The sequence below is a fragment of the Gobius niger genome (assembly GCF_951799975.1).
Source record: "Gobius niger genome assembly, chromosome: 19".
Taxonomy (NCBI): domain Eukaryota; kingdom Metazoa; phylum Chordata; class Actinopteri; order Gobiiformes; family Gobiidae; genus Gobius; species Gobius niger.
This window is the reverse complement of record NC_136870.1, coordinates 23,528,471-23,544,365: the sequence shown is the minus strand read 5'-3', so window position 1 is coordinate 23,544,365 and position 15,895 is coordinate 23,528,471. Positions and strand designations below refer to the sequence as shown.

The following is a 15,895-nucleotide window of genomic DNA, read 5'->3' as shown; positions in this document are numbered from 1 at the left end:
GAGTTTGGATGAGATAATGGAAGATTTTTTGTGTTTTAAATGAAGCTGAAGGAAAGCCGTTGTTGTCGTTTGAGATGATGTTTGTACAATAGTTATGCCTAAGTTCATGTATCAGCTGCATGTATTTGTTTCTATTAAGAAATTATAAAATTGAATCGAGAATTACCATCGATCCAGATGAGGGAAAAAAAAATGTTTTTTTTTTTTTTTTTTTTGCCATGTCTTCCAACCCTACTGGTATGCTTGGTCATTTGTCAATCTTGCTGCTTTATATTAGGGCTGGGCTATTAAAGCAGAACTAAGTAACTTGTTTACCTTAACAAATCCTTTTCGTAGTCCCTCTGGGGGTAATACAAATGTTAATGGGATGATTGGGGGGGCTTTCATCTCCCCCTGGTGTCTCTGGCCAGAAAACCACACTTGCAACTTTCTTGCCACTGAGTCAGAGTCACCAATACACACTAATGGAATCACGAAGAAGAAGCTACCTGGCTAATGGGCAAAGCTAACTGCGGGCTAGCGCCATTTTAACACTATTTATGGCTAAGTTTGTGTGAAAAAAAAAAATCTCCATTGTGTAATTGGATGTACAATATCCCTCTCTCCCTTCGCCTTTTCTATCAGCGTAGTATTTACTCTCACAGACAATTCATGAGTAAAAAAACGCAACATGCTACGACACCTGCAGTGGCGCTTATGGCCTCTAGGGCCATAAGTCTCTATACGTGATTTTTTTTTTTATTACAAAAAATGAAAGAGGGAGCCACTAAGTAAAAATATTAGTTGTGATCCAAACTCATTCCTTACTCTCCTATCATATTTGCAGCATTCCAACTTGGCATATTCCAGCTTATCGGCACATATCACAGCGTGCAGGGTCACTTTTCAGGGTCACTGTCACAGAGATGCTGGAAAACGATCCTGAAATTTATAGAAATGTTTTAAAATTCCGTTCCTCTACTAGAACAAAATCAGGTCTGGTGCCTTTAACATTTGCATCATGGTTTTGTTTCCACACGTGACCATTCCCTGCTCTGTCGTTCTCCTCTTTGTTCTTTCTTACCGGTCTGTTCCTCTCGTTTCTCCCCAGGGCGAGTACTTCATGGTCCAGGATGTGTTCGGAAAAGCGGACGTCCTGAAAACCACGGCGAGCTACGGCGCGCCCAACTTCAGACAAGTCAAAGGCTCCTACCCTCTGTTCGGGATGGGCCAGCCCAGTGTGAACGGATTCAAGCAGGTCCTGCAGAGGCTTCAGGCCCAAGGGCACGAGGTCAGGGATACAACCACAGCCACATGATTCTGACTGCTCTCTGGAAATAGACCAGGGATTGCAGATTGATTTATGCTCACAGTGGGTGGATAGTGGACAGAATTATGTGTGAAATTCAGATTGTTTTGCGTTATTCAAGATCCTCTCACTGGTTTGGAAAAAGGAGCACAATCACAACGAAATTTGGGTCCTTATTCACCGTCTTGAGCTAAATGAAGGTCATAAATGTAATTAAAAAGCATGAGACCGGATCCAATCCAGTACAGCTGGAGCATCTTTTTACAGGCTTTGATTTCCTTTTTATTCACAAGCCGTGGTATCGGACTGGTACTCGGTATCGCTGACTGCTCTTAGCCCAAGTATCGGTATCAGGAAAACATAACAGGTGCCATTGTTCCTGCCCGGACCGGTTCATTTTAGCTTAGCCGCCGGTCAACTGGTGCCCACACGACTTAAATGACATTTCCTGGTAAATAATACCATCACTCAACAATTAGAAATAATACCATCACTCAACAATTTTATGACTTGTGGATGTTTATCAAAAATAGCAAGAATTATGATCCAAACGCACTCGGTTGCAGTTTTGGTTGAAATTGTACACATCTTTTTGCTCAGTGATATTGAATTTGATTATATATACCAACATCTCCACCCTATCCTCTTGAATGTTTGCAAATGTTAAAGCAGTACTAAGTAACGTATTTACCTTAATAAATCCTTTTCGTAGTCCCTGTGGGGGTAATACAAGTGTTTATGTGATGATTGGAGGGTCTTTCAATCTCCCCCTGGTGTCTCTGGCCAGAAAACCTTGTTTGCAACTTGACTGACACTGGACCGAAGCCACCAATACACACTAATAGAATCACGAAGAAGAAGCTAACATGCTAACAGGCAAAGCTAACTGCGGGCTAGCGTCAATTTAAACAGTATTTACAGCCAAGTTTGAGTGAAAAAAAATATTTCCATTGTATAATTGGATGTACAATATCCCTCTCTCCCTTGGCCTTCTCTGTCAGCGTAGTATTTACTCTCACGGACAATAAATAAGTTAAAAAAACACAACTTGCTATGACACCTGCAGTTGCGCTTATGGCCTCTAGGGGCAAACGTTACTTAGTACTGCTTTAAGCAATTAAATGAGCAAATATGGTTTTATTTTTGCTTTTGCGACATTAGTTGTAGTTGTAGTAATGTAGTACTTGGGTGTTAAAATCCTATAGCAGTAAAATCACTCCAACCCAGAGGAAATATTGGTCATGTTTATTAACTATTTTGAATAATTTGTACACACTGGGCAAGTCAAGGCAACTTTTTTTATACCGTGCATTTCGAACACAATCCACTTTAGTTATATAGCACATTTCAACAAAAATAACCCTTTTCAAAGTGCTGCACAGAAGTATCTTTGTTTAGTGTGAGTGCAGTGATAGAAGCTGAAGATGTTGAACTTCTGCCCCTCAGGAGGTGATCGTCTGCTGTGTACGCGAGGAGCCGGTGCTTTTCCTTCACAAAGACGACGATTTTGTGCCGTACACTCCCAGGAAAAAGGAAAACCTGCACGAAAACCTGCACGGGCTCCAGGAGGAGACGGTGGAGAGCCTGGAGCTCACTATACGGAAAGAGGTTTGTGAGAAAAGACAGGGCTGCGCGACATGAGCGTCTCTCATCGTCATCTCCTTCTTCTCCAGCTCCACGATTTCGCCAAACTGAACGAAAACGTGTTCTTCGTCTACAACGACATCGAGTTTTTCCGAGACGAGCCTCAGAAGATCTCGTTCTCGTGTGAAGAGGACATCCACGTGACGGAGGAGGTCTACAAGAGGCCGCTGTTCACTATGCCGCGATACAGGTCCGTTCACTGCGCTGTTTGACAATGCCAGGATTTACTGGGCTCACATTGTCCTCAGAGTCCAGATCTTGACCCCAGTGACCCCCACCTACACAAGCAAATTTACTCCAGTTATCATCCAGATATTAGGGATGCACAGGTACAACCTTTTCTAAAACGGATGCAAGTACTTTGATTTAAAGGGACATTTCAGGATTTTTGACATAGGGCCTCATTTCCTAGTTATCCAGAGTGTTGCTGATTTCTGGAGATATTTTTTTTTGTAATTCATGCAGTTCTTATGATTGAAGAGTTTCGTGGCACTAGGCTAGTGCAAGGCTAGCGCATTTCTATGGTATCAGCTAGCCTGCATTAAAAACAGTCTGACCCGCTCCACAGTGCACCTGAAGCAAATCACTTACAACACCACACTAACCATATAAATGTCTGCGTTGAGAGAATCATTTTTGGAATATAACTGACATTGCATCACATGAATGATTGCATTTTGAGGGACTATTTTCTAGCAGATCACTCCGCCGCTGCGTAGCTTATACAACCACGAAGCTGATGCTGCTCAAATATAAGGTATTTTAAAGCAGTACTAAGTAACTCTTGCCCCTAGAGGCCATAAGCGCAACTGCAGGTGTCATAGCAAGTTACAATTTTTTTAACTTATTAATTGTCTTGGAGAGTAAATACTACGCTGACAGAAAAGACGAAGGGAGAGAGGGATATTGCACATCCAATTATACAATGGAGATATTTTTTTTCACTCAAACTTGGCTATAAATACTGTTTAAAGTGACGTTAGCCCGCAGTTAGCTTTGTCCGTTAGCATGTTAGCCACTTCTTCGTGATTCTATTAGTGTGTATTGGTGACTCCGGTCCGGTGGCAGTCAAGTTGCAAACATGGTTTTCCGGCCAGAGACACCAGGGGGAGATGAAAGACCCTCTAATCATCCCATAAACACTTGTATTTCCCCCAGAGGGACTACGGAAAGGATTTATTAAGGTAAACACGTTACTTAGCACTGCTTTAAATGCAAAATGGTTAAAATTACTCTATGGACACAGACATTTATATGGTTAGTCTGGTGTTATAAGTGATTTGCCTCAGGTGCACTGTGGAGCGGGTCAGACTGTTTTTAATGCAGGCTAGCTGATACCATAGAAATGCACTAGCCTTGCATTAGCCTAGCGCAACGATACTCTTCAAATATAAGAACTGCATGAATTACAAAAAAAAATATCTCCAGAAATGAGCAACACTCTGGATAACTAGAAAATGAGGCCTTATGTCAAAAATCCTGAAATATCCCTTTAATGCCTTACTCAAAATGAATCACATACTTCATATTCACATACTGATGTAGTTCTTCAGTCTTAGTCACAGTTAACTCATGAATAGTTCATGATTAATTATGTGGTAATGCATAAATAAAGGATAAATAAGGTGTAGTTATTATAAAGTGTTACAGCAGCTACAAGCAGAATAAATAGTTAGAAGTATCAGTTGTACTCGTAGTTGCAGTAGAAGAGGCCCGTTTGTATCCAGGTTGTTTACACAGCGCTTTATTGCCGCAGCGAGCACCAGAATAATGGTTATAAATAGTGCGTGGTTTGTTTGTACAGTATAGAGCCCGGCCGTTGGAATGAGGGACTTTAAAGGGGAAAGGCAGAGAGCTGTATCCTGTTTGCTGGAGTCTTTTCAGCCTGGTGAGAAGAGGGCGACAGATCGGGACGTTTTCAGGCCGAGGAAATGTATGGTTCCCTCAGGACAGGGCTAAAGACTGCGGTGAAAACAGGAGGATGTTTACTTTAGATGGTTTGATATTGCAGGTGGTAGACTTTCGTTTTTTTTTTGCAATATTGTAACTCTGCTGACAGGACCGAAAGGACTCGTTCAGTTTTTCTTAATTTAAATATCTTGTATTGGTGATGGGAGAGTCGGACCGTTTCGCGTCACCTTATCCAACACATCCAAAAGAATCTCAATGGGATTAAAGCCTGGACTCTGTGGTGGTCAGTCCAAGAGGGAAAATCTAAATAGTCTATCTTCCAAGTATCACTAGACCTAATGAATATCAGATCAGGACACAACCAGGAAAACATCTGACTTAGAGGAGCTAGATGCAAGTTAGCCATTTTATACTCATTACTGCCACCTCAGGTCATACGTGTAGCTGCACCTTCTATTTTAAGCTCGTCACTTCGGACCCGAATTGACACCTTTTTGAGTGACAGTGCAGGATTTTAGAGGCAGTTGTGGTGAACAGGTCTGAGCTCATTCTACACATTAGGACATGGCTGGAACATGAAGGGGGAGGAAAATACAAAAAAACATAATTTTAACATTTTTAAACTTTGTATAGTCCCTTTAACAAATTTTAAGAAATCAAATTTGCATATTTGTTTTATTTATTGATTTATTTGACAGGAACATTGCAAATCAACATAGTACAAAATAAGATGCAAAAAGAGTTTATAGCTAGTGCTAATTTTTAACTCCAGTCCCTGGTTGGGCCTTTCTACACTGAAATGAACATTTTCAATTTTATCTTAAAAACTTACCTATATACACTATGTAAATCATTTACACACACAAACTCAGTGCTATTTACACATTTACAAATGGGTACAATTCTGTTTCGATTTCAGCCAAGACTTAACTCGAGAGGTGAACATTTTAAACTCAGTCATGGTTTTGAGTTCAGTGGGTAATGAGTTCCATAACTTTGCACTTGTATACGTGAAGGCAGTCTGACCAAATGCAGTCTTGCGGTGAGGAACTGTGCAGTTATTATTGTAGGAGCCTCTGGTGACTCTGTTGCTGTTTTGTCTCTGTATAAATGAACTGAGTGGCTCAGGTGCAAGATTATTGACACATTTGAAAGTTAGTTTGAGAAAACATAAATCACTAAAGCTTTCAAAGCTTAACAATTTATATGTCTTGAGAATATTGCAGTGATGAAAGCGGATTGGTTGTATATTTGTTTTTGCATTTGTGGTGTTAGAAATGTTATTTGGACATTAAAATGGCAGAAAATGGATGGATGGAAGTTTATCCATAGAAAATACCTGTACGTGGCAGTCCGCTCTCATGCCCACCTGAAGAACCATCAGTAGTTTATGTGCCACAGTTTAAAGGCACACAGCGCAACATTTTGGAGTATATACTATACTGGTGCCTTCTACAAAACATGCTCCCAATGACCTGAAAATACTACACTTACTGCAGTGGGTGATCAAAGAATGGATTTGGATGAGAACCTAAACTATTGAAATCTCAAATTTCACTGACTTTAATCACATCTCCATGGAGACGAGCTGGAGACGTCCACACTCCCGGTAATAGGAGTGGGGACGGTAGGACAGGTAGAATAAATGCTTGTATTTCGATTTCATTTATTGGGTAAAATTCTACACAGTGTGGCTTTAAGAAACACTGGATTATAATAACCTAAACGGGTCACATAAAACCAGCTTAATCTAAGAGTGCATTTGTTTGTACTATATGTGTTGTTGTAATTGTCATATCAATTATGACTGAAATAATGAACACAATCATTCAGGCCCTTTCTACTGCTATTATAGTACAGTAGTTAACAGGCCTTCAGAGACTTGTTACGCCCTCCTCTCTCAACCCTCCCCTTTGCAACTTGTAGTAGTTTGTCCTTTGAGGATCATAAAAACATGACTGTATTTCTCTCTTCGCAGTGATGTGAATTGTGTGACCTACTTTCTGTCTGTTTTGACATAACACAGGCTTTTCTTCAGCTCACGTCTGATGCTGTTTGACGTTGCAGGTACTACAGGTTACCGCTGCCGGCCGAGGGAGCGCCGCTGGAGGAGGACTTCGACGCTTTTGTGAGAATACTCAGGGTAAGACTTTAAAGTATGCTGATAGTAGACATGAGGAGGAATAAGAATCTGGTCAGAGTTTTGTGTCACTACAAAAGGAGCAAGTGGCACGGTGGATTACCTAGATACAGTGGGGTGCACAGACATTTTGAGGGGCAAGACAAAAGGGCACCCCCCCGCCATTGATTAACACAGCAACATAAAATGTCCAATTATGTGGACCTAATATTAAACTACATAGACCTAGAGGACGATGTAGGACTATCACAAGGCTCAGCACTTAAAGGAATAGGCCACCGTTTTTACATACTGAGATATGTTCTTACCTTAGCTTTGATGAGTTCTTTAGGACCTGTCTGATCTTCACCCGTGCCTTCAATCACGTAAACACAGCACAGACGGCGTTAGCATTTAGCCTCTCCCTCTCTCCTCTATAGCTCCAAAACAGGTCAAGATAGAAGCTACGAAGCACTTCCACGTTTTCCCTATTTAAATATAGTTACGTGAAGTGTTCCACTACAAAGTATAATTACACAAAATTAAACAATGTGGATTTTCTAAGCGGATAAAAGGGGGGACTATATTGTACGGCGTAATAATACCAGGAGTAATTTGGCATCCGCACAGTAAAGTGAAGATTACTGCGCAGTAAAGTGAAGATTACTGCGCAGATTTCGAACTACTCCTGGTATTATTACGCCTTACAATATAGTCCCCCATTTTATCCGCTTAGAAAATCCACATTGTTTAATTTTGTGTAATTATACTTTGTAGTGTAACACTTCACGTAACCATATTTAAATAGGGAAAACGTGGAAGAGATTGGTAGCTTCTATCTTGACCTGTTTTGGAGCTATAGTGGAGAGAGGGAGAGGCTAAATGCTAACGCCGTCTGCGCTGTGTTTACGTGACTGAAGGCACGGGGGAAGATCAGACAGGTCCTAAAGAACTCGTCAAAGCTAAGGTAAGAACATATCTCAGTATGTAAAAACGGTGGCCTATTCCTTTAAAGAGACTATACGAAGTTTAAAAATGTTAAAACTATGTATTTTCCTCCCCCTACATCAGGGGTGGCCAACTAGTCAGAGACCAAGAGCCGAAATTTTCAACCTTGATCCTGTGAAGAGCCACAAAGGCACCGACCATTAGTGTGATCCAGGGGCGGTAGTTTATTGTGATTAAATAGAATGTTATGTTAAATCACAATAAACTATAACTTTATGCCTGGCCTTTTTCTGTTTTTTGTTCAATAATTTTGTTAGATTTAATGGTTTTACTCCATAATAATAATATAATATAATAATATAATTTTTTGTTTTTTAATGCTGGGGTGTGTTTGTATGTGTGGCCCTGCCCACTGAGCCCCCTCCTCTGCTCCTCTGCTGATTGGCCAAGAGCCAATCAGATCGCCACCCTTGCCCTACATGTTCCAGCCACGTCCTAATGTGTAGAATGAGCTCAGACCTGTTCACCAAAACTCCCTCTAAAATCCTGCACTTGACCTGCACTGACTTTTAAAACCAGGGTTTTAATTTCTTCTCTTTGAAAAGAGCGTTGAGACGGTTTTATCTTTGTCTTTATCTAAGTATAAAACTGTCCACATTGCACTGAAGTGGAGTCTATTTCCCATTCCCATTCAAAACGTCATTCACAAAAATGAATCCCCTCTTCGTAGCGCTCTTGTGGAACTATTTAAGCCTAGATTTAAACAGCTGTCACTTCGACCACTAATATTTGGATCTCACACAAAAGAAATAATCCACAGAACTCGACAGTGAAAATCTATCTTCCTTAAAAAGAGCTTGTATTTGATCTAGATTTTCTTCATTGTTAACCATTAATCCATAAGTGTCGTCGTGTTAATCCCTCAGCCTCGGCTCGTGTCCGCTCTGGTTTCGATCTCACTTCAAAATCTCAATGAATATGTTTTTTAATGGTTTTTCAACATCCTGCAGGTCCTTCCTTGTTTGGCCTAAAGGTTGTCTTTGCGTTTGACCCGTGCCGTTGATGGAAAGTAATATTTTCTTTTTACTTTTGAGCTTTACAGACAAGATAAACCCGCTTATTGCCAGAGGAACCAGTATTTTTTCTTCATTCAGTTTGTCTTGTGCCATTTCAAGTCATTTATCTATCATGTTTTTTTGATCAGGCAGTAGAGCTGCTCGATTATTGAAAAATAAATAATCACGATTAGTCATAATTGAAATCACCATTATTTGTTGCCTTTAAAAAAAAGTCTATCTTTATTTTATTTATTTATTAATCAAAACACTATGTTGATATTTTCTGTTTTCTGAACAGTCATAAAAGTACAAATGATTTCAATTACGCCTCGATTAAGGAGAGGTCTCTGTTTCACACCTGCCCCCTGCTGGCCAGCCCTCACACCTGCGCAAGTAAACTGAGCAGCGTGGCCTGATGACATCATCACACAGCGCTGTTTGTTTATATGTCAGGCAAAAGCATGAGGCACGTGAAATGTGAAGGGGAAATAATCCCAGCGCCAGAAATAATGCAAGTCTGCTTTGCAAAAAAAAAAAGGCCCAAAAAAGTAAAATAAAAAATAAATTGAAAAATAAAATAAAATAGATTAAAATAAATAAATAAGAATAATAATGATCATCGTTTTTTGTCGATTTTGCTAATTTTGTAATCATTTAGTGTTTCGCTTAATTGCACAACCCATATCAGGCAGTGTTTGTAAGTAATGCATTGACTGTTTGTTTCCTGCAGGAGAGCCCCAGCCTGTCTTTGAGCGGCCCAGGCTCCACTCCGCTCCCCGCTCTCCTCTTCAGCTGCCAGGTGGGAGTGGGACGCACCAACCTGGCCCTCATCCTCGGGACGCTGGCCATGAACCGGCTCAGAGCGGACAAACAGCAGACGGCAGAGTAAGAAAGACTGGATTTAGAATGTTTTTTTAGAGAAAGAAACAGCCGGAGTTGTATAAAAACAAGTAAAGCTGGTGTATTCCCCAAGTTACAGCTACAAAAGACTATCATGTGAATGTATTCTCTCCAGGGTGCAAACAAATGGTGCGGCAGAGTCTAAACCACTATTTCAAGTTATTCAGACCCTCATCAACAAACTGCCCAACGGACAACAGCTCATGCAGGAGGTATCGCACTTCGAATTCTTAACTTTGCTGCTTTGGCTTTTATACGGTGTAATAAACCTGTGCTTGTTGGATCGCAGGTGGACCTTGCCATCAGCCTGTGTTCAGAAATGCACAATATGAAAGAGGCCATTTACGAGAACAAGAGCAAACTGGAGGGGATCGGAGAGGACTACAAGATACAGGTACAGATTCCAGGAAGGGACATGCTGTAAGTGGGATAAAAGGGGGTAATTATGTCAGAGCAAAAACTTGGGGCATGAGATACTAAGTTGGGGCTCGAGTTGTTGGAACGACATACTAGCCTAGGCATCGGGGGCACAACATGTGTAGCGCACAGAGATCCACATGCAAATATGTCTTTGGTTCCATTCCCGGAGGAGGTAGAGCAGCTGACCAGTGCAGGACACCACGCTTTGAAACAGGGACAAACCCAGGAGGCGATGCACTGTTTCAGAGGATCACTGAATGCAGTACCATGACGAATAAAGCACATACTTAATCCTCCAGCTGGGTGATTCTGACCGTCAGCCTGGCTCCACATGTGGAGATGGGTCCCCTTCTCCTTACAGGTCGCCCCAGCTGCATCAAGGGATGGGTCAAATGCAGAGAACAAATTATGGGGACAGTAAAGTAGAACTCTTAATCTTAACTTCAGGTGAACAGGGCGTTTTCTCGCTCTCTGCAAATTAAAAGAAACATCTCAGACAATGTCATGAATGGACAGAAAGAGGCCACGTGTCTTCAAGATTCATTTTAAATGCCTCCTGAGATATAACGGTGCAGAAAATGTCCTTGTAATGGAGTCCAAGCTTGAAATGGAGATTCATTTACTCATCAATCATCATTGATCGCTGTGCCTAGGGCTGGGAAAAAAAATCGATTTGATTTTAAAATCGGTTTGGTAGGTCAAATCGATTCATATTTGTTCTTTTGCTAGAAAAAAAAACGAGTTTTATATGAAAAACCTTTTTATTTTAAAGCATTGCAGCATAAGTCTTCATTTGTACAAAACATAATGATATTATTTTGTGGATAAAAGGGGGATTTTGTTGATTTTACTTAACTGCACACGCAGTAATAGTAGGTATTGGTATGGAAACAAGGGATTATTGTTTGTTTGTATACTTTATTGTCCTGTATGTGTCCTCTGCATTTAACCCATCCTGGGGCCCCTGGGGCAGCCCTTAAGGAGCAGTGGTCGACGGTAGTGCCGCGCCCGGGGACCCATCTCCATGAAGTGGAGTCAGGCTGATGGTCAGAATCACCTGGCTTGAGGATTCACCTAATGTACATGTTTTTAGTGGTAGGGGAAACCGGAGAACCCGGAGGAAACCTACTCAGACACAGGGAGAACATGCAAACTCCACACAGAAAGACCCCGTCCTGGTGGGAATTGAACCCCGGACTTTCCAGCTGTGAAGCGGAGGCGCTAACTGCTACGCTACCGTGCATTACTGTTGTTTAGGATTCTTTGTATTATTATAAGTAATTACCATTAGCTACCATAGTATTACTTTCAGGTACCAAGCTCTTACTCTACTAGTGTAACCAAATAATTTAATTCCAGGGAAGCAGCACCAAAGACTACTTCCTGAATCGAACAATGCAGAGCCTGGAGAGATACTTCTACTTGATCATCTTTAACGCCTACCTTCACGAGCAGGTAGATGCTTGCTTAAAATAGGTGTGTATTAAACTCTTTACTCCTTTGTGTGAACCGTGTCTCTGTGGGTTTCAGTTCCCCGTCGCCTTCACGAGCTCCTTCAGTCAGTGGATGTGCGGGCACTCGTGGATCTACAGACTTCTGGCCAACATGAACTTGTCTGAGCTCACCGTCTCCCCAGAGCTGGTCACCAAAGGAGCGAGAGTCCTGGTAATCCCGCGCACATACGGTAAAGTTATTATTATTACTTTGGTCTGACGGTGTGTCCTGCACAGGTGTCCCACGAGTACCTGGCCCCAGACCTGCTCAGCACCGTGAAGGAGATGAAGGCGGCCAACTTCAGACGAGTTCCCAAGATGCCCGTCTACGGGATGTCGCAGCCCAACACCGAGGTGCGTCCGATGAGTGTTTATTTCACAGAGTCATGGTTTCCCAAAAATAAACAGAGCTTTCAGGATATGCTACTGTTAAGCAAAGCGTAAAACTGGCTTAAATATCCAAAAGGAGTAAGAGGAGTTGGGTGTGAGGGGCTTACAGGGAGATCTCTTGAAAATAGGTGGTGAAACTACTGGATATTTTGTTTTAGGCGTATGAGTGAGTGTAAGATGTTGACATTATTAATAAATACATGCAAAAGCATAACACTCGCTCATTAAGAATATTTGACCTTATTTTGAGTAATTTTGACTTGCAAAGTAAAAATCTAATCTGACAGTGTAAGTATTTTTCCACTTAAAGCAGTACTAAGTAACTTGTTTACCTTAATAAATCCTTTCCGTAGTCCCTCTGGGGGTAATACAAGTGTTTATGGGATGATTGGAGAAAACCAGAAACCAGAAAACCACTATTGCAACTTGACTGCCACCGGACCCGAGCCACCAATACACACTAATGGAATCACGAAGAAGAAGCTAACAGGCTAACAGACAAAGCTAATTGCGGGCTAGCGCCACTTTAAACAGTATTTACAGCCAAGTTTGAGTGAAAAAAAAATCTCCATTGTCTAATTGGATGTACAATATCCCTCTGTCCCTTTGTCTTTTCTGTCAGCGTAGTATTTACTCTCCAAGACAATTAATAAGTAAAAAAATCGCAACATGCTACAACACCTGCAGTGATACTTATGGCCTCTAGGGGCAAGAATTACTTAATACTGCTTTAAAATACGTATTTCAAGAAAAATTTATATAATTCTCTTTTTAGAGAGGTCAATCGAAAAATCGGGCTGATATATGGGTATTTTACAGTATCAGTTATTGGCTGATATAATGCCAGCCGCCTGCCTCTAATGAAGCGCCCCCTGCTGTCAGAGTTTAACACTGACACATTTAAGTAGTATGATAAACAGGATTATGGACAAGACATTTTTAAAAAACAATCAATCAATGGTTTTGTATAGCCCAATATCACAGCAGGAGTTGCCTCACAGGGCTGCACCGAACATTAAGGCAATAAAACAGAGCAGTAAATATGACAATGTAAACCCAAAAATATTGGCATCGCCCTTAGAAAAAAACTATATCGGTCGACCTACAGAAGTTTCCTTTTGAGGAAAGAATTAGAATTTTTTGAAGTTGCAGCACTTTTCACTCTTCAAACATCAGATGAGACTATCATTGTTCATGATCATTGTTCTTTTTATAATATTAATGGTGTCATTTGTTGTTTCCAGGCGTCCGCCGCGGTCCTGTCACACCTGACAGACGAGAAGAGGAAGCACAGTCGCATTTTGTGGGTGACTCTTCAGGAGGAGCTGGTCCTGGAGGCAAACGCTCAGATCTACTTTGTCCGAGAGCCTTCGGACTTAGAGCAGCGGATCCCGGTGCCCACGACGGACCCGGAAATCCTGGAGGTACAAGGGAACAGATTATGAAATACTAAAATGATAAAAGACAGTTCATCTTTTTTATACAAGAGACTGACTGGCAGAAAAGGACTCGTGTTTGGCAGGGAATTTAAAAGATATGATGCTCTTTCTACTGAGACAGGAAGTTCAGATACATTTTTATTAATTTATACACGTCCATAAAAATATCTTGTTTTCCCTTTCTTTCTCTAGAAACTGGAGTCGTCCCTAAAGGAGGAGGTTCTGGGCGCTCAGAAGTGGCTGGAGGTGACTCTGGAGCTGGACAAACAGATGAAGATGTTTAAAAGCGCGCGGACGGTTCGGGAGATTTTCACGGAGCACAAGAACTCGCACCGAGGCCTGGTTTACAGACGGGTCCCTCTGCCCGAGTACAGCGCCCCCCGGGAGGAGGTGAGAGCGGGAAACCCTTCAGTAAATCACGGTCTCAATGGGCTGAGGTCCTGAAGTAAAGGCTATAGTGCACCTTCTAGTGGTTAAACAAGGCAATGACAAGACTTTTAGACACAAGAAGATCTGGGCTCTAAAGCATTTTAACATATAGAGCCGCATTCACTTCTTTATAATTACATGTGTGGTTATAAGCAGATAAATAGTTTATTTTTCAGTCAATGAATGAGTTTAATCAACATGTGCTAATGACATCACAATCACATCTAAACTTGTTTTTTGTTTGCGGACATAATCTCAGTCACACCTCATTTGAAAGCTCAGAATCTCCAGAATTCAGGCACTGACCAATGAAGGCCGTCACTAGCATTAATCATGACTTAATTCAGGGCAGGAACTGGTTATTTAGAGACTTGCTTTAGATACATATCTTACTGATTCTTCTTTCTGCCTGGCCAAAAAGAATGTCTCTTGATTTATTCTAAAAATAATCTTATGTTTAAAAGAGCAGGCTACAAGTATCCAGCATCTTTAAAGAGCTTCTCACCCCCGCTGCTCGAGGCTTACGTCACTCACATTCTCTTTTCAAATCTCCCTCCAAATGGGCGTAGCCTGGAGGACTAAAGGGGACAGGCGGGGGGGTTAATGTTGGGCGGGTCTAGGCTATGATTGACACTTGACATTGGCAGTGACCAAGATGGAGGACGATCACAGCGACGTCAGCTCTACAGCTTCTGTGCGGTCTTGGGAGGTGGAGGACTTCTCTCCACCATCCTCACCGGAGGTTGAGAGAGAGGAGGCAGATAGCGGCCCTCAGCCCTATCAATTTGAGCCGCTAGCTCGCGAGCTAGCCCGCGCCACCGGGGGAGCCGATGCTGCGGAGGCTACGGAGGCAGCGGAGGCTGCGGAGGCAGCGCAGGGCCACAGAATGGGGCCTGTTTCTGAATGGTATATATATATATATTAGAGCGGAATAAAAAGTACGAACTGCTTGTTACAGGTCTTGAAAAGCTATCCTGTAGGGATCCGGATACCGAAATGCTAACCTGTCTGAATCGAACCTTTGACAAGAGTGGGCAATTATATAGCCTAACACATTCCCATACAATTTTAAAGTAACCCCTTTTGTTGCGGTCCTTTGCTTGACCTTTTTGTATTTGAATTTAATAAATGAACCCAGACCAAGATAAACTATATGTTGTGTTATTATATAGGTATAATATTGAAAACTCTGCCTCAATAGGTGCACCTGTGGTCACTGCACCTGTTTGTCCCCAAGGGAAAACGTGTGCTGCAAGGAGACCCCCAAGGTATTTTTGATAGAAATTATGTGCACAAAAGAAACATTAATTTAACACATTAACCCTACACTAAAGTCTTAGCCCTGATTTATTTATTTTAATTTTGCCTGTCAGGTTATGCGCAGATGTCAGCAGGTGGGTCATGCCACCTGCATAACCCAGCACCCCGGATTTGAGCCAGTGTCTCTAAATCCGTATGTTCTCCAAGCAGTGTATGCAACCTATGTGCAGCTGTTTGGAGACATGCCAGAGACCATGATCAACAGGTTAGTTTGAGTTAGAGTATGACAATGTGTTGGCTCATTAATTTAATAAAAACACACATGTATCATCTTTCTTACAGCTGTTACAGGCACCTGGCATACAGGAACTTTGTCCGGTGGTGCTGGGGTTATTTAGGGCAGCACATTCGTGTGGTCATCCCCTCCTGTGCGGTGACCAGGATCAGGCAGGAATTCCCAGAAGACGGGGAATATACTGGGTTCCTCCCGCCACTGGAATTTGTATAGTTGTATAGTTGTATAGTATTTTATTGTATATAGTTTTGCAGTTTTTGTTTTAAATATATGTGTTCTTAATCACCCCTCCTTGAACCGC

At 41.7% G+C, this 15,895-nt stretch overlaps 1 protein-coding gene across 3 annotated transcripts in view; it reads left to right on the top strand.

Moving 5' to 3' along the window:
- pald1a (phosphatase domain containing paladin 1a) overlaps positions 1-15,895 on the top strand; it is a 129,241-nt gene that overhangs the window by 48,357 nt on the left and 64,989 nt on the right. For all 3 annotated transcript variants that reach the window (XM_079577128.1, XM_079577130.1, XM_079577129.1), the window contains exons 4-15: positions 1,091-1,270; positions 2,735-2,896; positions 2,962-3,122; positions 6,911-6,986; positions 9,699-9,853; positions 9,984-10,080; positions 10,158-10,262; positions 11,648-11,743; positions 11,819-11,953; positions 12,019-12,135; positions 13,416-13,595; positions 13,803-14,000. In XM_079577128.1, coding sequence (XP_079433254.1) covers positions 1,091-1,270; positions 2,735-2,896; positions 2,962-3,122; positions 6,911-6,986; positions 9,699-9,853; positions 9,984-10,080; positions 10,158-10,262; positions 11,648-11,743; positions 11,819-11,953; positions 12,019-12,135; positions 13,416-13,595; positions 13,803-14,000 — 1,662 coding nt within the window. The remainder of the gene's footprint in view (positions 1-1,090; positions 1,271-2,734; positions 2,897-2,961; positions 3,123-6,910; positions 6,987-9,698; positions 9,854-9,983; positions 10,081-10,157; positions 10,263-11,647; positions 11,744-11,818; positions 11,954-12,018; positions 12,136-13,415; positions 13,596-13,802; positions 14,001-15,895) is intronic.